At 37.6% G+C, this 21,023-nt stretch overlaps 1 protein-coding gene across 8 annotated transcripts in view; it reads right to left on the bottom strand.

The window, feature by feature from the left end:
* ARHGEF10 (Rho guanine nucleotide exchange factor 10) overlaps nucleotides 1-21,023 on the bottom strand; it is a 111,370-nt gene that overhangs the window by 84,127 nt on the left and 6,220 nt on the right. For 2 of the 8 annotated variants that reach the window (XM_002194430.6, XM_072926428.1), the window contains exon 2: nucleotides 11,622-11,697. The exons of 5 other annotated variants lie outside the window; for them this stretch is intronic. In XM_002194430.6, coding sequence (XP_002194466.2) covers nucleotides 11,622-11,658 — 37 coding nt within the window. In that variant the 5' untranslated portion in view covers nucleotides 11,659-11,697. The remainder of the gene's footprint in view (nucleotides 1-11,621; nucleotides 11,698-21,023) is intronic. One more of the 8 variants, XM_072926429.1, reaches the window with a different exon arrangement.

Here is a 21,023-nt window from a genome sequence, read left to right as displayed (position 1 = left end):
TGCAAAAAACACACAGAGGACAGCTTTTTTTTTTTACATAATTTTAAACTGTACTAAATTTTTTTTCTGAAGCAATAATCACACAATGCTTAGAATTGTCTGGAATTACTTCAAATAATTAAATTAGTTACTAAAAATTAAATTTTCCCTTTCACCACTACTCACATCCTTAGCTGTATGTGTGCCAACCAGTGCAATGAGAACACAAAAATATATTGAACTTGTTCATCTTAGGGCTATACCACTCTGAGAGCTCTGTAAATGCTTCAGGGAAAGTCTCACATTTCTAAAACTTTCTATATGGAGTTTTCAAAACAGAAAAAAATCTGATATAATGGAAACATTGTCTTCAAGTTAATTAAGTATGAAAGTGCTAATTTCGAATCAGAAAAGGAATACATGTTCTCATAACTGTGCACCGCACACAGATTTATGACTTTTTCTGTTCTTTGTTATCTAATGAAATGACATTTCTTGAGTTTACTTCAGAAGTAAGTTCACTTAGGTTGTGTTTACAGAGACCTGCTAGGGCATAAGCAAATTTTAAAAATGTTTGGTTGGTCTGCCAATTGCAAAGCATTCTTGGCACCCTTTGCCTTCCCATCCATTAACTAAGGAGTTAAAGGAATGGCATTAATTTTAAAGCCCAGATTAAGTCAGCGAAGCTGCATTAATAGTTTTCTTAAACAGTTTATTTTAATGACATACAAGTAAGATAAAATAGCTCTGCACTTACTATCAGGTGCATTTTGAATACAGTATGAACACACCTGAAATAAATAAAAGCACCCCAAATGTCTGTTGCCCCCTTGCAATCTCATAAATCCACAACAACTCAGAAGTTGTCAACTGAAGAAGTCAACTTTATTCCAAGAAAAATCATGAGAAAGCACAAACAGTTCAGTAGTTTGGGGCATGATAACAATAAACCTGGAAGCCCTGGACATAAACAGGCATGCTGCCACCAAGAAATACGACTACTTTATATTTTAAGGTTTGAGGAATGTTTTTAAAAGTGGAAGCCTTCTATATAATTAAGAATGTCATCTTAGCAATCAGTTGTACTCTTTTTTTTTTTTTTTTTTAAAGTTCACAGGCTATTATGGAACAAAAAGAAGAAATGTATATACTATATTTAATGAACTCAATAAATATTTTTAGTCGCTTCTACCATACGACCAATGAATAAATGTGCAGTGCTTTGAATGGCATATATCTAGTTATTATTTAGTGAAAAAATATTAATACAATTGAACCTAAAATGCACTGGCAGGAGTTGCCTGCTTTTATTTCCAACATGCAGTTTTAAAACATTTATATTTTTAATTCATTATTTTGAATTGCAACAAAACACTTAGGACTGCAAAGACCTACCTTCCTTTCAAATAAATTCCCCAAATGTTTCAGCTTTCTACAAATACTTGAGTGTCTTGAAATACACAAAACTTATTAGTAAAAAAAAAATTTTAAATGTTACTATCCCAGAATATTTTGAGGTATTATAAAATATGCTAACTCACACAGGTTACAAGTCAAAACAAACTGCCAGACATAGCAATCTAAATGCTTATTATTTATCCTTGATACATTCCAGACATTTATTTGATGAGATACCCTTCCCTTTACAGACCTGTATTTCTAGACAATTAAAATCTGCCAGCTCCTTATGGAAGTGTAAACAGAAATAAGTATTGAAAGCATGCAGATATCAGGAAACAAATGAATTTTTTAAGTTACCATTATTTTTGTAAAACTAACTATTTCAGGCCATACACACCCTGCTGACTGTGCTCCAGGATAAATGGGCTCTCAAGCTGTTCCCTTTTTACTTCAGAAGAGATTTCATAGCAGAGGTTTGGTGTTTGTCAGGATGGTGAACCTTGTGCCAGGAAACATTCATGACTGCAGAAGCTTCCAGATTTGGCCAAATTTGTAAAATAACATCTGCCTCATCTTCAGCAAGAACTTGCAGGCAGGTTTCAAGAAACTTGGTTGTCACTGGACAACATCTTGTTTCTCCCAGCTTGAAAACACTGCTTAGGTTGCATTCCTAATGCTAGAAAGCAACGTGGTATTTTCAACTTGCTCATGTCCCACTTGTGACCACTAATTCTTGAGTTCCAGGAGAGAAAACTGCAGTCAAATATTCTTTCACTCTGGTACTCAGCTGACACATTTCTCTTCTGCCCTTCCTCAAAGGACACCTGCACCAGCACTTGTGCAGGGAGAGCAGCGAGGTGCAGGGCAGGAGGGACCCAGCAGGAGAAAGGCTGACCTGTGCCAGCAAATACTTCCGCCACTTCACTGACACTTCCCGGTCACAGGACATCCATCAGCACACCACTGGCATCCATAAATCACCTCCTCACACAGTCACACAGGTGGAAAGTATCTATTTTTCTGGGGGAATAGAAACATCTAGGACAAACTGTGCACACAGGACACGGGAGTGAGCGCTCCTTGCCATGGGAAGTGGATCAGAGCCAAGGACTTTCCCTTTGCACTCATTTGCACCCATTCCCCTTGCACTCACAGCTGTGCTGAGCTGGCACTGCAGGGAACCCAGGTCCTTGTGGCACAAGCACGTTGCTAATTACACACAGCTCGCACACACATCCAAAGCATGAACACAATGTCAGCATTACCAGTCTCTGTGGAAAACAGTTACCAAAAAACCCACAACCAAACTAAAGGGTATACATTCATGCAAAAAGTGTTTCCAGTGATGGAAACAAAAGCAAAACCACATGAATTAACAGGCTTTCCCTGAAAATAAATAACAAAGAAATAAGTATAAATGCCTCTTTAGTATTTTGCAAATACACACACTACATACTAATTATGTTGTTGAGCATGCACAACAGATATTGTTCTTCTGAATAGAAAAAACAAATTCAAAACCAGAGTCAGAAGAATAATAAATCTTCCTGCTCACGTTTCAGAGAGCCTGCTAACAACAGCATGCCTGATACCAAAAAAAAAATGCATTCCTTGAAATAAAGCCCAGGTCTATGGATGTTAGGAGAGATTTACAAATAGCAAAAGCCCTGCAGTTTACAAACTACCCACAGTGCTAAAAATTTAACTCTTAATTAGGTAAAATTTAAAAAAACTGAGTTGCAAAATATCAAAAGTCTAAAATAACAGCATTAAGACATGAACCATACTGTCTAGAAAAAGCAGGAGCAACACCAGCAGACTTGTACTCCTTTGTAAAGCCTCAATATGCTTTTCAGTGCTGACTACCCGATAACCAGAAAGGCAGCTAAGTAAAATCAGTGGTTTACAGCCATTTACTTTAAACACTCAGCACACTGCTGGCACTGGTATTGCCTGCCACCACTGGAAACACAGATCAAGCCTGGTCCCGGGGATGTCTTTTCCACTTCAGCACCATATTAGTACATTCTGACATACAAATTTCCAAGAAATACCAAGAAATTTTGCTGGTGCTGTAAAGAAAGCCTGTACAGATGTTATTCGGAATTCTGCATAAATACATGAGTGATCCCTCTCTATACTAAAAAGCACATCTCCATATTAAAGGCTACTAGCTTTCCATCAGTATTCAAAGAATACCAATACACTTAACCCTTAGCACCCCCAAAGTCACCCATCTGAATTGGTATAAATGCCACCAGACAGCTGAGCTGAGGTACAATGGGTGCTGGTGGTGGCTGTGCAGCCGAGCTCAACCTCAGCTGCTGTGCACACAACCCGCTGAACTCATCTACAACGTGCTGCCAAATGGACAATCCACACAGGAAACAGGAAAACCAGAGAGCTCTAATAGAAGAGAAATCAAACAGCAGAGAACTGCAAAGTCATTGAGAAAATGAAATATCCAGGTCTGGCATTGCAAGGACAGAGCATGTTGGCTAACCATAAGGTACAAATTATATACGAAGGAAAACCAGAAAAAAATCCTAGAAAATGTGGTTTTAACCATGTAGTCAACAATTATGAAAAAATAACCATTTTTAAGGAAACTTCCACTAGTGAGAGCAGTCTGGCTTGTAATTTACTTCTATATTTCTTTTTCAATAATTAAAAACTATTAATATCTAGTTTTCCAAATAATCACTTTTACTTTGAAGCAATTGCTATTTAATGGTTTGAGGTATATGCATTTCTCTAATAAAGTTTGTTTAATTCTAATTAGCAATGTAAAATTGTTGAATCATCTAGCAATAGCTTGGACCAAAAGCTCTTTAAAAGTAATTGGGAACCCTATGAAGAAGAAGGCAGCCAGACACACCCTGGAGATCTAAAACAGAGCATGAGATCTGAACTCTATAGAAAGAAAACAGACAGCTCGGGTGCATAAACGGACTATCATACCAAAGAGAAGCTGAAAGCCAACCAGAGCAAAAGCTTGAGTTTTTACGTCTTGGATCATTCTAGCAATGGATCTTGGATCTTTCTACCAGGATGACATAGTCCGGTTAAGAAATTAGCAAAGGTCTTGACATCATTTTTAGATAATTTTTTTTCTCCACCTTGCCAGCAATTGTACATACTTCCCAGACTGAACCTTTGGATGACTTAGGCAAAGGGATGCCAGACCAGGTTTTGGTGGTCCGGGGGCTACAGTGGTGGCTACTGTGGTGAAAAGCTGCCAGAAGCTTCCCCCATGTCCAGCAGAGCCAATGCCAGCCAGATCTGAGAGGGCTGCTGTGTGGAAAATGAATGCCATCTCAGTCAGACTCAATACAGTTAGCAAGTGTTGTTCTCATGCAAATATGAATGGGTCACCATCCAATATGCATGGGAAAACAGCAATCCCACCCAAAGTTAATTTTGCTTCTATTTCCCTTTGCAACCAGAAGACTGATAAGATCCTCTGGACAAATTACACTTCACCAATTCACTGCTCCCAGGGCAGCACCTGCACTTCCCTCTGTCCCCAACTGCCAACATACAGAATGGGGAATACAGAGCCTGGGAATTCACCCATGGCACAGGAGCACAGGCCTCTTCCTGTCCAGCCCCTAGAGAAAGTTCTACCAGCATAAGGTTATCCAGAAGGTTATCCAGAAACTATCATGCTTTCACCTAAACAAATTTATTGAGCTCAAACAGTAGAACATATTCTTGCAACATTTATTTGACCTACTAAATCATCTTCTGTATTCATTTTAATAAAAATATGATAAGGCTAGAAAGATTATTTCAATGAGGAAGAAAAAAGAAAATCTGTACAGGGGGTTGGAAGAGTCTTCTCCCAGAAATGTTTAACAAGTATGTTTTCTTCAGATTACTAGGCATAGTTTCACTTCCTCCATGCAGGAAAAGCAAGCAGCACCTAATAAGTGTCTCATTCAAAAATTCATATATTTTATTTATAGTAATACAGACAAGTTTTTATCTGAGACAAGCTCACACACAAGGTAAGAGAATTATAACAACTTACAAGAAATGTGAATCTTTCTGTAAATTCTAGAGTAGAATCATTACAGAGGTTTCAGGCATGGTTAGTGAATATTTATTGAGTTCAGTAAAACAGAAGTAAAAAACTCCAAAAATGAAAAATTTCTCACTTCTTTGCCAGCAATTTGTCCCAGCAAGTTAATGATAGATTCAAGTCCTAAAAAGGCAAAAGAAGTATAGGAAAAAAAAACTCATCCTCTTCTTACATGTGGGCTCACTGAAATTACAATTTCAGAGTTTAGTTTCAAGTGTTCATTGAAAGAATACTCCAAAATTAACATAAAATCCTTTACGATTTTGGGGTTTTTTTTAAGGAATCAACAGTATCATCAAGCAATTATCAAATTTTTCTGCAATCCCCTGAAAGCTCTTTATGTCATCATCAACTGCTCTTTCTGATTAACATGTCTGGGCCTTGTTCCTACACAGATCTAGCATGTAAAGTCCAGTCACCTTAAAAAGTAGCTGAGTAAATAAGAAAAAACCCAAGAAAACAACTACATCTTATTATTCAGAAAGAAAACACCAAATATTACAAAAGGAATGAAGTCACCCACCAAGAAATCCAGAACTGTAACATCATTTAACATGTTCTAAACATCTAGCAAATTTTTTGCTATTTTTCTCCAAAATAACATATAATTACATCTATATATACTGTGTTTTCTTTGTGGGTACTAAAACCAATAATAAGCTATTTATTAATCTATTTTCTTTCTATTTTTTTTGTTTTTCCCAACACTCAAAATAATAGGCTAGAAGAAAAAATACATAATTAGGAGTGACACATGACACCATGAATGGTTTATGCAAAGGGAATTTTCTTGATGCTCTTCATTATACAGCTCATCTGAATTGTCACATAAAATAATTAATCCTTACCTTAAACAATGCATTTTCCTTCATTTATTGAGAGAAATGTGACCTTTAGAAATAAATAAATTGTTCTGTTACAGATGGCATGTCAGACACCAGACACCAAGCTATTGCCAGTTTCAAAAACAAGGAGCCATTCATAACTACAATTCATATTCTGTTCTCATTCTCCTGAAATCTTGGCTCCCTTTTTACAATCATTTGTAACTGTCTGTATGCTGAAAATAGATACCTAACAATATTGTTTAGCCCGAGACCAACTCCCTTCATATCTGCAGCTTAATTTAAGCAATGCCTTATTTCCCCAACCACAGTAAACAAATACAATCTTAGGGTCTTCAATCTTCTGTACTTTCAGAAACTAAATCATAAAATATACAAGTGCTTCTCTTGCCGATATTAAAAAGCCCAATTTAACCACCTCTTGTCTCAGTCACAAAATTAGCTGTTTAAAAGTGTTAAAACATAAATAAACAATGAAAATTTTCACTAATAGTAGGAAAGGTACCTAAATAATCTGAAAGAGATACATATAGGATACAGAATAAAAAGCTGCTTCCCTGGCAGAGAAATACAGTCGTCACTAAAGCAAAACACAGCATCTCACCAGCAGCTCCTTATTAAAGTAAATAAAAAATTTTAATAAGTTGGTGGATTTTCTGTTGAGTTTCAGAGTTGGTGGGTTTTTTGTTGAGTTTAAGTTTTTTAGGGGTGGGGGGCCTTTTTGTTCTAGGGTTGGTTTTTGTTTTGTTGGTTTTTTTTTTTTCTTTTTTTTTTTGTTATAATATGTACGGTCATACCAGTGGAAACTTTCATGAGAGCACAGTTGTTTCTACTTCACCCTTACCCAAGGACTCAAGCCAGATTTCCTTCTCAGCGACAGTGGAGCAAGGACTATTTTAATGCTCTGGCCCTGACAGGGAAACAACAAAAATAACCGCGGAAAGACACAATCACAGCACTCAGCTGCACACAGGATATCCAGATTTAAGTCCTTGGTCTCCTTTTTCTACATGTCTCCATATCAGGAGCAAAGAAATATCCCACTCATAGGTCTAGAGAAGTGATTTTTTTTCTATATAAAGGTGTACAAAATTGGTGTCTAGGATCTATTTTTATTCTATTACCAGTTTTAGAAAAAAACAACTTTATTTCAAAGAAGAGTATCTTAAATCCCAAACTTCAGCATGTCAAGGCTTCTTATATAGCTTTACCCAAGGAACTAGGGACAGTGGTGTGGGTGAGTGAACATCCAGTTCTCCACTATACTTGGTCCTTAAGAGGACCTCTCATACTTCTCAAATGAAGATGATTCTCTCTCAGCTAGAGAGAATAGTCGGCAATACTATGAAATAGTCGGCAATACTATGAAAACTATGCATTCAAATTGATTTTCACAATGTCCTTGTACAAACACTCAAATTTCAGTATTTCATTTTAAAATTTTAATGCATAATTTACGTTAATTTTCTATAAATGGGAAACAAAGAAAAGTATACTCAGTATGAGGAAATACACCCAATGCTTTCTAATAGTTTTCACAGAGAAATCATATGAGGCATAGTGCCACGTACCAGAAAGAGTGAGAGACTGACATATTCGGAGAGAATGAAACTGCAAAACTAAGCCTCCTTGACACAGAAAGTATCCCCAGTTTCCTTTGGGCAAGAAGCAGTTTCTCAGGTATCCATCATGCCAGGCAAACAAACACAGGTTTCGTTTGGAAACAGGCTCTGATAAACACCTCTCAAGTCCTCACTTCAAGAAAAGGACTTCCACTTTGCAAGGTGCAAATATTTTCCAAGTAGAGGAATGAAAAAGTGCCAGACATGACATCTCCTAATAAAGCAGTAATTGTGCAAATACAGGCCATCACACATAAACACCATCCTGACATTAACATCCAGCCTCCAGCCCCAGTTGTTCAGTGTGAAATTAAGTCCTGTACATAACAGATTCAATGTGATGCCACATTCTTAGAACTAGCAGCTTTGTAATTCCTCCCTCCACAGTCTGCAGTCCACAGGATATTCTCTTCTTGTCTAAATGGGTTTGGTTAAGGACACTCAATTACAGCAACCAATTAAAAGCATAATTACAAGTTACAGCCATGATAAAATCTCCCATTTTCATTTAGCTTTCAAGAAAGGACTTTTTTTTGTTGACAGAACAAGAATCATCCTCTACTTTATTTCACAAGATAGACATGGAATTCTTTTATGTAAGAAATTCTAAATACCTGCACTTCACTCCTAAATTCATATGTACAGACATACTAAAGAAGAGAACATGAGCCAGCACTATCAATCATTTCCAAGTACCCATTTTGGAAGTACTTTTTTAGATTTAGCTCTTAGCCAAGGAAGCATTTGCATCTACCCCACTCCAACTGCTCCCTGGTTGCTAAAACATACAAAACCCTTGACATATACAAAGAAAAATACTAGGAGATTTTTAATAATGGCTAGAAGAAGTTCTTTTTAAAGCAATCTAGAGTACAGAACACACAGGCAATAATTTTTCCAAGCTACTCAGTACTTGAATTTGCTCTGAGGTAGGAAATGTAACCAGCACAGACTTGTCACTACCTGATTAGCAATGCATGAATGGAATGTCCAAACACCTATGAACAGATAAGTTGCATAAGAAGAATAAAATAAAATAAATAAAGTATGTTACATTCCATTCTTTTATCATACGTAGTTTTTCCTTATCAAGTAGTGGTAGAAGCAGCTTCAGTACTGACATTTAATGCACCTTAACTTAAACAAGATTCAGATGGCTATGGCTAATGAAAACATATTATTTAATCTTTCATCTATTTTCTTGCAACATCCCCATGATAAAGATGAAGGTTTACCACTATTCTTCCCTTTTGCATACATTAAAATTTGATAAAAAGTAAGTGTGGAGAATTTACCTGGCAAAACCATAGAAAACCTAATTGTCAAGAATAAAGCTGAGATTTATAGTGCAAGGTATATATTTGTAGATAGAAAGGAGCCCACATGACTTTCAGCACTACAGCTATCTTTATTACGACAAAAAATAAGTAAACAAAAAAATTCCCACAACATGATAAGAACTTTCTTTTTAAAAAAGCAATTGATTTCATCTGTGGCCTCTATGTGGGATTTTAGAATCATTATGCCAAAAGTAAGAATTTTTTTTAACGCTGTAGCAAAGGGCTCTGCACCCGACAGGAATGTCATCCCCACTATGAGCTAGGATAACCCACCCATGTGCCCACTGTCCAAAGGCACTGACAGGTGCTGCTCACTCCTCCTGAACAGATACATGGATGGCCACTGCATATGCAAAAGAAATCTTCATTTGTTAGTTGTTATGTGTATTTGCTGTCACACTTGGCCCTAAAATCCTCTCTTCTTTTCCACCTGCAAAACAGCTAATGAGAATTAGCTAGATAGTGAACTAAAATGTCTTTTAGTGTCATTATTAAAATTTATCTTCACTGATAGGCCCTTTAGTATGTTTTTAAGACCGTTAGCAATGGCAAAATAAAAAATATGTAAGTTTCACTAGTTTCAGACAAAGCTTTTTCAGATGAGAGAAAAATCACAGAATATTCTAAGCTGGAAAGGACCCTTAAGGCTCCTCAAAGTCCCCTGGCTCTGCATATAGCCACCCCAGAATCATACCATGTGCCTGAGAGCATTAGCCAAGCACTTTTTGAACTCTGTCAGGCTTGGTGCTGGTCTCTGGGGAGCCCCCCCTGCCCCTTTCCCCTCCCCAGAAAAAGTATCAATGGATATTAATGCAAGATTAGGTAGAGCAGAATCTCAATTCATGTAAAATAAATCTAATCCCAGCCTATTAAGAACTGACATGTCTGAAAATAAGGACATGATATACATAGTTCTACATGCCACAAAAACCTTTGCCAAGAAAGAACTTGAATTCTGGAACTGTACTGAACTGCGTCACCCTGAAATCTCGTCAGAGTATCCCACAAGCTGAAATGCTGCACCAAGTTGGAGCTGTTGCCGCAGTTATTGGCTGTCTTTGAAAAACGGCAGCCTCTGCTCAAGTGGAAATATTGATTCCTCAGGGATGGATCTTCCCCTACAGCACTACACTGCTTTGGAGATGGATTATCCCATAGAGACAATCTCACAGTAACTGCCACTAAACAAAACTGAACTAAATTCAGGGTCCTGATCACATGGATTAGGACATGGACAGCCAAGGAATTGTTACCAACAATAAGATATCTCAGAGCATAAATGAAACTGCCAATAATGTTGGCCAGAAATTTAACCCATTAACAGCTGATTTCAGAAGTTTCTACTTCTTTCACATTCCCAACTCCCTAGGTAATATCTAGTAACAGGCCAAAACAAAGAGAAAGCAGTTCAGATCTAGAATGACAATTCCCAAATTCCTAAGGAGTTACAGCTGAACAAAACTAAGATTAAATCTGCTTTTATAATCAAATGGCTTCATGTAAGTTTTGTGTGAACATTAAGTGAAATGTCTTATAAGCAATAATGTATATTATTTATATATATTAATATATACATCTATCAATATATATAATAAAGTGCAAGTCCCTAAGTAATATAAATCACTATCTATACAAACTATAATAGCAACTTAACTGAAATAAAAGCAGGTTCAATCACAGATCTCCATAAATTTATGTGTTAGGATGACCAGAACAAGCACATAATACTTCTGTGAAGGCTCTCAACATCCAGCTACCAAAAGCCAAATCCTGTTAAGTATTAAAATATATACTAGCAAGCACTACACAATGATGTGCTTACAGGAGATTGAACAGGATAAAAAAATCACCACACGCAATGCTCTTTAAGCATAAACGCAAAAGGCAGTGAGACAGTGTCTTTGCAGATCCTACCTCTGTGCCCTCAGAAACCCGAGTTACACCAGAGGCCATCCAGCTACCAGGATACAACAGGCAAGGGGCACTGAGTGTTAACTTCACACAACGAGCCCCTCAGTCCAGCATCCGTAATACTCTTCCGTAGGTGTCTGTGCTCTGACTACAAAGAGTTGCCATAAAAAACACGCATTTTCCATATTTTCAGATTTAGACTGCAAGGACAAATTGTTCCAAGGTTTCTTCCCATCATGTTCTAATTACACCAGCGAATGAAGTCCAAGAAGGGACATCCAGGAGGATGACAGGAGCTCATGTTTCAACAGAATACCACTGGGACCAAGCCTTATGGTGATATGGGGAAAGGGAATGTTGCAGAAGTAAAATCACTGCTGGAAAGATAATAAAATTCTTACCAAAAAATTGGCTTTAAACTCCAAACTATTTCAATTACCTTCTGGTGGTGGTGGAGGGAAATCCTCTGTGTCCATTCTAGTATATCCACCGCACCTTTAGCAGACTGGAAAACTCTGCAAAAATGAAGGGAACATGTTTTATAGATTAACACAATTTCCAAATATTGAGCCACTCCTTTTCAATTTGGCCAAGCTCATACCTATTAGCTAATACCATTATGGAAGAGAGGAAATTTGCCTGGCTTCTTGCTTTGATATGAATACAGTCCAATTTTTTATGTACACAGCCCTCAGTATTGGACCCAATTCTTTTAATGATCTCAGTAAGTCAGCTGAAGAAAGGAAAAGTTTTTTAACTATTTTATACTCTACTGTTCCCACTGTGACAATCACAAGGAGATTACGAAAATATGTTATTTCAATGTCTGTTTGGAGTATATATTCCATCTCAAAATATTCATGAAGGGGTGAGGGATAAAAATTCTAGGAAGCTTATGAGTTTTCATGATGCTTTTCTCTATTCAGCAATCAGAAAAAAACAAGTTTTAACTATATACTTTGTAGACAGCTTCTTTCCATTTTTTTTTTCTGCTAATCTTAAAAATTCTGCTCGAGTCCCTTTACTTCCACCTTTCCTAAGGAGAGTGAAGTACAAGAGACTGAGCTCCTGAGGACCTCTTCTTTCAACTTCTTTTCTCAAATGACATTGATCTCATGTTTTAAGGAAAAGAGTAACTTTACAAAACATTCCCCTACATTGGTACTGAACACACAACTGAAAAGAGCAAAGCCCAGAACCCATAGACATCATCCTGCCTTCCCCATCAGGCTAGTGACATTCCAGAATGATCTGGAAGGAAAACATATTGTACTAAGCAATGTACACACTCTGCCCCCAGTCCATTTTCACTCTAACTCAAAAGACAGCATGTCAAAAAAACAGATTTCAAAATAGGGCTGAGGAGGAAAAGTCAGTTTCCAAAAGCTACAAAAGACAATGGAAGAGCCAATGCTGAATTTTCTATCCTACTCTTAAGTAGCCCATAGATATTCATCTGAAGAAGTTCTATCTTCTGCTGGCAACAAAACAGCTCATGCCCTTGGAAAGTCTCCATAGCCCAAATAGTAAAAGATTAAGTTGAAGGAGACAGTGAAATTCAAGGTACAGTGGCAAAATATTAAACTAAATGGATCAGGATTCAAAGGTCAAATCAATTGCCACTTACAGAAAAAGTGGCAGTGAATAGGAAAAAAAAAAAAAAAGCTTCGAAAAATGATCCAACCCTAGGAGGCACCAGGCAATTTACCTCCCTAACATTAGGTTTGCAAGGGTGAATTATCAGGACAGATGTGCCAGGAAAGATAACAACTCTGGTAGTGCAAGATCTCAGTATGATGAGATAGTAACAACTTCATTTACTAAGCACACAAAATTCCCTTTTAAACTGTCTTAAGCTTTGGTAGCTCTTAATCCAGTCCTAGACAAAATCAAGTAGCTTCAGAGCCAAGACTCAGAAAGGATTCACCCAACATCTGTCTATAACACAATTAATTCCATTATGTGCTTTCACTTTGTATCTGCAGAGCTCCAAGGCGTGTTCCTGCTCACAGATGTCTGGAATGCATCCTGCCACACCAAAACTGTCAGCCAAAACAAGAGATAGCTACAATTTTAATAAATGGCTATTTTCCTGTATTTTTTCAAAGCTGCTCATGACTGGAGCATAGGTTTTCAAGTGAGACACATGTAATACAAAGCAAACCTCTGAAAGTGAGTCTCAGCACCTTTTCCAAATGCATCTTTAAGAGAGCAGCTAAAAGGCTTTCAGAATGATTTTTTTTCTTTAAATACACGATGCAAGCTTTTAAACATCTATCAAAGTTAATTTCCAACAATGATTTTTTAAAAATCAATCCCTTCCTCACCAGCAAATATTAACAAGACACAGAGCTGAGCCATGGAGCTTGATTTCCATTTTGATCTAGCTCACAGCGACATGCTTCAAATTACACAAGAATTGTGTCAAAGAAGGACATAGACACAGTGTTAGAGTCCTACCCACTGACCTGCTTGCTCCCATCTGAACAGTGCAGTTATTCACAAGAAGAAAGATACACTTTCTCACTTGAGAATGCCTCAGGGGTTGATTTAAACATTACATTAACTCATTTTGAAGTTCCACATATTTTTCACTATTTTTTAGATGCTGAGAAAAACCCGGCAGCAAGAAAGAGAGCTTGTGTATTACAGATTGCATTAACACCCTCCAAAAACAAAATAATTGCCATATTATGTAGCAGACAGCATGTTTATGAACAATTTCTAATAGCACTATATTTCAAAGAGAAGTTTTTCACTTTTCTTTTGAGAGACAGAGGAGCTAACCCAAAGATGTTTAAATCAAGATTAAGGCAGATGGTTTAATTTGACTAGCAGCATATGGTACATTTGCATTTGTAGCTCAAGTGCTTTTCCCATTGATTCTCCTGCTAACAGAGCTCCACAGCACAGATTACAGGTGCATTTAGACAATAATCATGAAAATCAAAGCTCAAATTAAGCTGAAAGAGACTTCTGAATGTTCTCTCATACACTCAAGACAGGTGTTTTCAAAATTAAATCAGGTTACTCAGGGCCTTAGCCCCCCAAGTTATGAAACCCCATGAAGGTGGAGGTTTCACTACCTCCCAGAGCATCCTGAGTTTAACCAGAAACTCCAGGAAGAGTTTTTCCTGGAAGCCCAAATGGAGCTGGCCCTGCAGCAGCTTGCGGCCATTGCCTCTCATTCTTCTGCTGCGCACCCCTGAACAAAGCCTGGCTCCACCTTCTTGCCAACTCTGCCCTGGGAAGTAGAAGACTGCAATTCAATCCCCCTCATTCCTTTCTTCTCAAAATGACACAAACCCGGTTCCCTCAGCCTCTCCTGACCTCTTCCCACCCCCAGCCATAGCAGTGCCTTCACTGGACTTGCTCCAGTTTGCCAATCCCTCACTTGTACTGGGGCCTCACAATGAACTCGGAATTCCAGACGCAGCACTGAGTCCACCAAGTAGATGTTATTTGCTTCAACATAAAATTATATTTTAAAAATTAACAGTTTTTGAGACACAAAATATGAAGATTTTGTTCCAAAGGTATTTTAAACACTGCAAAAAGAAAAAACTCCTTATTAAACATGAAACACGTGCTATTATGTTCATGCATATTTCATCATAAAATTATGAATATGAATAACTGAAAAACTCCCCTGACTTATTCAAAATTTCATTGAAGTTATAAAAATATGGAGCTCTTTTCTCCCATGTAACACTGTTTTCTCAAACACAGTATAACCTCTGTTTAATGACTCAAAGTTCACCCTTCCAGACTCCACAGCAATCACAGGAATAAAGGGACAGAAAGAAGCTCTCAGAGTTACTTTATTCCCATTGGCATCCAGATGCAAAAGGAATTCACCTGACTTGGTGCTCATCATCTTCTTTGCTTCAGATGTGGGTAGAGATAGCAGTGACTGCTGTGGGCCCAAAGGTGGTCTACAAAATTGTCTCCTTTCCCCCTCTTTCTCCATATTTCCCCTGTGTGCCACACATACAGCAGACACAGGGGGAGAGGCAAAGGAGCTCCTGGGCACTTTGATGAAAAGGCAGCTGACCTGCTCTGGTCTAAACATTGGCCCTCACTTCCAGTGTCTACTTCCTGATGTTGTCATACAGCCCTTTCCTGCCAAACTGTGAGGAGGAACAGTTAATTCTTACTCATATTTAAAGGTAGCTTTCCATTTTTTTAAGTTCCCACTTTACCTGCCCATTTATAGCTGAACCTATCTATCTAGGAAAACTCCAACTATTCCAATCCTGCGAGTCTACTGTTAAAAAAAACACGTAGCACAACAGCATGCTTTTAATACAGGTGTTTAGCTAGTGACTTCCTACGTTTGGCACTAAAAATCAGGAATCATCATATTAAGTGCATGCATTTTGAAAGAAAAAAACCACAATAGTCCTTTATTATACTGCAATATGTTCAGTTCCTGACCAAGTTTGCAATGTTTTCTAAATTTTAAGTTGGTATGTAAGGAAAAAAGAAAACAAATTAAAATACCACATTAAAATCAGATGTTCACGGGTAATGTTTCTAATGCAGAGAAGTCCCCCACACTTACAGCAGTCAGAGCTCCAATGGGACTCACACCACAAACCAGAATCATCGAAGTGTGAAATGGTTCCTAAGGACAGCTCCCAACACTTCAAATTTTCCACCAGCTACACTCACCTTTGGCCATGGAAGCTGGTACCAAAGGAAGTGAGTCTGTGGTGTTCCACAGCAGACCTCACAAACTCGAAGTGTTTGCAAAATCTGTGAGACTGAAATTCGGATTCCACAGCAAAGGGCAGTTTCAGCAAATGAAACATAGGCAAAGAAACCTTTATACTTGTCCAAAGACTATAGAAGAATGTCAGCATTCCTCTTTGAGACTCAGTTTTCCCTTCTTCAAACCTCTGGTAACTCCTTTTGCCTCCAGGACTAGGCTTCTCGGCTGTGTCTGTGTATCTGATTTTGTTCAATGATTTCCTCTAATTGTGGGACAAACAACAGACTCTCAGTTCTCAGCTAAAGGATTACTAATACTGATCAACATCTGCATTTCCACTTCAACAAAAGTATTTTCCAACAGTCAGAAACCAGAAAGCAGAAGTCAGAATGCAACAAAAACGGGACCGGCACAAACTCTGCCAAAACTACAAGGCAGGGCAGCATTCAGACCCGGGGGCACTGTACTTACATGCCAGGCTCCCAAAGGGCACCTGCTGCCAAGCTTTCTCAGCTCTATCACCCAAGAACTGTAATGGTGACTTACACACCTTCTCTTACAGGTGTGTGCACTGTTATTGCAGCAACATTAGGATTCTTCATTCTTAACACTGCAGAGAGAATGAACATTTTATAATAGGAAACAGAAGCTGAATCAAGGAGACTCATTTCCAAGAAACTGTGACTTGTTAGCTTAGTCCAAGAAGAAATACAATGTCTCTGAGAAACCCTGAAAGTCTAAAAATTAACCTAAAAAACAACATCAAAACAAGAAAACCTGAGAAGGTAAAGCCCTGAATGTCTAATATCCCCTTGTGTCCACATCACTTAGTGAATATTGCTGTATAATGCCCAATTGAGTCTTCTTCCACCTAGAACTACAGAACTCCCATTGGGAATTAGATCTCGCTGAAATTTGATATGAAGACTCTTCCAGCAGTGCAGAGAAATTACAAGATAGAAGGCAGAAGGTAGAAGGTTAATTAACTTTTTTCCTCCTGTAGTCAAGAACGCTCTCTTACAGACAGAAAAAATAAAAACTGATTGTACAATTTGTTCTCCATACACGTTATTACTAAGAAACATAGACTGTAAATTTTTAAGAGGTGTCTACAGTGATTATGAATGAAGCAGCCATTTATATTTTGACAGCTTCCCATCCCACACTGTAAGCCATTAATGAAGTCTGTATCAAGACTGGATGATTATTTCTTTTAATGTATATTTGTTTTTATTAATAGCTAAGCATCCTGTTCCATACAGATTTTATTCTTAAATTTAGCAAAGAAAATTACTGAAATCACAAGCAATGGAATAAAAAATGAAGTGCATAGGTTCAGGTACAAAATTAACAGGAAGCCCAATTCATGGCTCAGATAAAGTTGGGTGATATTCTATATCTTACAGCAATTCAAACAAGGCCAGAGATGCACATTCTTCAGAATAAATAGAGAATCCACTTCAACAAAAGCTACTTTGCTTCTTTTTCTGCTCCCCTTTCTCACACCAAACAGTATGTTGCTCAAGATCAGATAATATACAGAAACAGCACACTATGAAAAAGAAGCAATCTACAGATACACCCCAAAAACATTGCTGAAGATTGGTTTTCTAACCTTTCTTTTTAAAGGGAAATTCTTACATTTCTTAACCTAGATTCCTGCTCAGTACATCACCTAGAGGAAGGGCAAAAGGAGGGAAGCAAAGATTTGTAGAGTTGTCAAAAGGATCCGGATCACAGTGAAATCAGTACTGTTAAATTTTTACTATTTATGTTCTTTCCCTCTACAGATTATTACTGCAAGGCAAATTATAGAATCACTGCTTGCTAGATTAATTCAGGTTGGCAGGAGGTCATGCAGTCCAACCTGCTGCTCCAAGCCAGGTCCACTACCAAGTGAGACCAGGCTGCTTTACCTTCTGAGATACTCTCAGTAGATAAAAATCTCTAAAGACAGACTGCACGACCATGTCAGGTATCCTGCCACCTTGCTTTGTTGTCCTCCTACAAAAAAAAAAATTGTCCTTGTCCTTATATCTAGCTAGAACTACTCTTACTTCAGGTATAACCATAGCCTGTGGTCCTGCCCCCTTCCTCATAGTCTGCCAGCTGGTGGGAGCGCACTGCCAGGCCCCCATGAAGCTTCTTTCTCCTCCAGGCACTGCTGCCACTCCCTTGTGCTGAACTTGCTCAGTTTCATTCACATCTCTCTTGTACTGGGGTGAGGTGTAGACACAAGACTGGGTGCAAGTGTGCATACTGCAGGTGTGGTCTGACAAGTGCCGAGTGAGAGGAACCCTTCCCCTCTAAGGACACATTCCTTCCCAGGTGTTGCTCTGATTTTTAAAAGTGTTAAGTTTTCTCCTGTAGTTCTTTTAAAAGTCTTAAAGTTCTCATAAAACTTCTTCAGCCTTCTAATCTGTTTACATATTTCTACTAGAGTTTTCACACACTGTTCATGTAAATAATAACTGTTTTACATTCTTCTTTGTGAGAAGAGAGAATTGATAGACTGTTAGTTTAACCAGTGTGGCTGGAGAGGCAGTAATTCCATCCTCCAATTCACAGTCACTTCTAGAATTCTATAAATATCAGATACTCGAATAAAACGTTCTCTTTTTTAGCCTTTAAACTTACCAAGCATTTGTGTACTTACGTCGTGTCCAATAGCAACACCCAGGTGTGTAACCTTACCCTCCTCATTGCTGAATTCCACAGAGTTCTTGCCAGCCAGCTCCTCCCATCCACCCAAGTCCTTTCGAATGACAGCCTGAATCTCAAGCACATCCACTGCCCACCCCTTTCCCCAGTTTGGTGTCACTTGCAAACTCCACGAGCAAGGGCTGGTGGACTTCCACTTTATGCATAACATTAAACTGGACACATCCTATGCTGGACAGGTGGGGCTCTCCACTGGTGACCAGCCTCAAATTACAGCCAACCAGCCACCTCCAAAACCAACCATCCCACCAGGCTTCCACCCTTCAAGCAGCACACCCACCTAGATCACAATCCCATTCTGCAAAAGACCTTGCTGAATCCAACACAAGCACAAACATATGGTTTTATTAAGCTCAGTAGCAATATATTTACTTTACAAATAGAAAAAACACGACTTAGAAAGGTTTGAGGAATGAGAGGAATATGCATAAAAAGTAAACCAGGGAAAGGAAGGGGTTCCCAAACATGCACTTAGGACACCTGACTTTTTAGTGAATGAGCCTTGCTCCTGTCTTTTGTCATGGCAATTATTTGAATACCTAAAGTAAGAAGACAGGCATCACCCCAGAATTTGCAGATCATTCTGGAGGTCAAGAGTACTGTAACAAATTGCAAGCCTCTGAAGAATTAAAAGGGAATGCTGGCATCATATGCTTTAAGTCAAGAATTATCTGTTTTTCTTCTGTGCCACACAAACTAGAAAACTGCATCACTGTGTCAAGACAAAGATCCTTCATGTCCCACTCACAAGCAAAATAAAAATATGTAAATATTAAGAGCATTTATCTTAATTTGTGCTATAATTTGACAGGAATCAAGAAAACTTCATCTGGAAAAGCAATCGTATTTCTGCAATTTCCCTTTTTAAACTTAATCCAGATTAGTCCCTTTCAATACTGTATATGAAGAACTACCTTAATTGCAAATATCCTCATCAAAGTTTCTATTTTTTAATCAGAGAAGGTCCTCATACGCTGCAGCATACTTCAATTGTGATGTAAACCTATACAGGATTTAGTTACATACATATTATTATAATACATGTGTAATTATAATTATTATGAAGAGAGTGTAGAAATGCTTTTTATTAAAAATGCGCCAAAATATAATTTAGTATAGTAATCCTGATCAGCCTTACATGTAAAATAAAGTAATTTTGTTACAGGGAGAGTTGCATTCTGCAGCAAATCGAGATCTTACCTTGAAAAAAATAAAAAGCCACAGAAATGTTATTTATGGATACAGTCAATAAAGCATTTTTCCCCCTCCAGCTGTACATTAGTCAGACATTCATTACAAAAGCAGAATGTCTTGTTTCAACTTGCACTAAATCTGTGCATCCTTATTTCACATGGCATAGGTTGTGTTTCAAGATACTGATGACAACTGATGAAAATTGCCACCTTTCCACTGTTTCCAACGATGTAAGTGAAAGAATACACTGAAATGAATATTCAGTTACTATTACTACTGCTGCCTGCAAACCAGGTCCTGACAGAGACACTTTACCTAAACATTTTCAGCTCTTTGGGTACTACTGTCCTTGGAAAAGTAACTATGCTGTTTCTCATCGAGGACAACTCATTCTATCTGATCATTAGAAAATCATCCAGTTGAACAAATGTATTTCATCTGATAAATAAAGTTATTAAGACTATAGAGTCTTAAAACTGAGTTTCAAAAATATATGGAGCAAAATATGGAAATACATTTCTAATAACAAAGTTAAAATGCATGCTCTAGAAAAATATCACTATTTTCATTAATTTTCTAACTCCAAAATTTTATTCAATTACATCAGAAATCAGGTAATACAGCTGTTAAATCATTAATTACAGGAAGAAAGAAAAATAGCAGTAACCTGCAAAGAACAGCCCTTGTCTTCAAAAAATGTATAATGGAAGCTAGATTCCCACACAAGTGTAAGTGCTGCATCTAGTCCAAACATCAGCAGTCTTCACTCTTTCCTTGATTTGGAAATTATCTAGTGGACATCTTTTCTCTCAACCTTCTATAATTTGAAAGTGAAGTTTTTAAAATTCAAATTAGTCAATCCATGGTTTGTAACAATATTGAATATTAAGTATGAAATTCTAAAAGGACACTGAGGATACGACTGAGAATGCTTTAGAAAAGCGAAAAATATAAAAACAAGAGATATAAGCTCAAGACTCACTATGATCCTACAAGGAAATCTGAATATTGCCATCGACTTCTCAGTAAGTTATTATCGCATTTTACAGATGATGAAATAACATTTACTTTTTTCTTGGAAATTTTTGAGATGCACAGTCAGTATCTCTAAGGAAAAAAATATTCATACAATTTCTGCAATTTTTTAATGTGTTTCAAGAAACAAGGGATTACACAAGAGAAACAAGAGTGAATGTTTGACCTTGAGCTTGG

Source organism: Taeniopygia guttata, chromosome 3 (genome assembly GCF_048771995.1).
Source record: "Taeniopygia guttata chromosome 3, bTaeGut7.mat, whole genome shotgun sequence".
In the NCBI taxonomy this organism is placed as follows: domain Eukaryota; kingdom Metazoa; phylum Chordata; class Aves; order Passeriformes; family Estrildidae; genus Taeniopygia; species Taeniopygia guttata.
The sequence above is the reverse complement of the archived record's forward strand: the minus strand, read 5'-3'. Positions and strand labels throughout refer to the sequence as shown.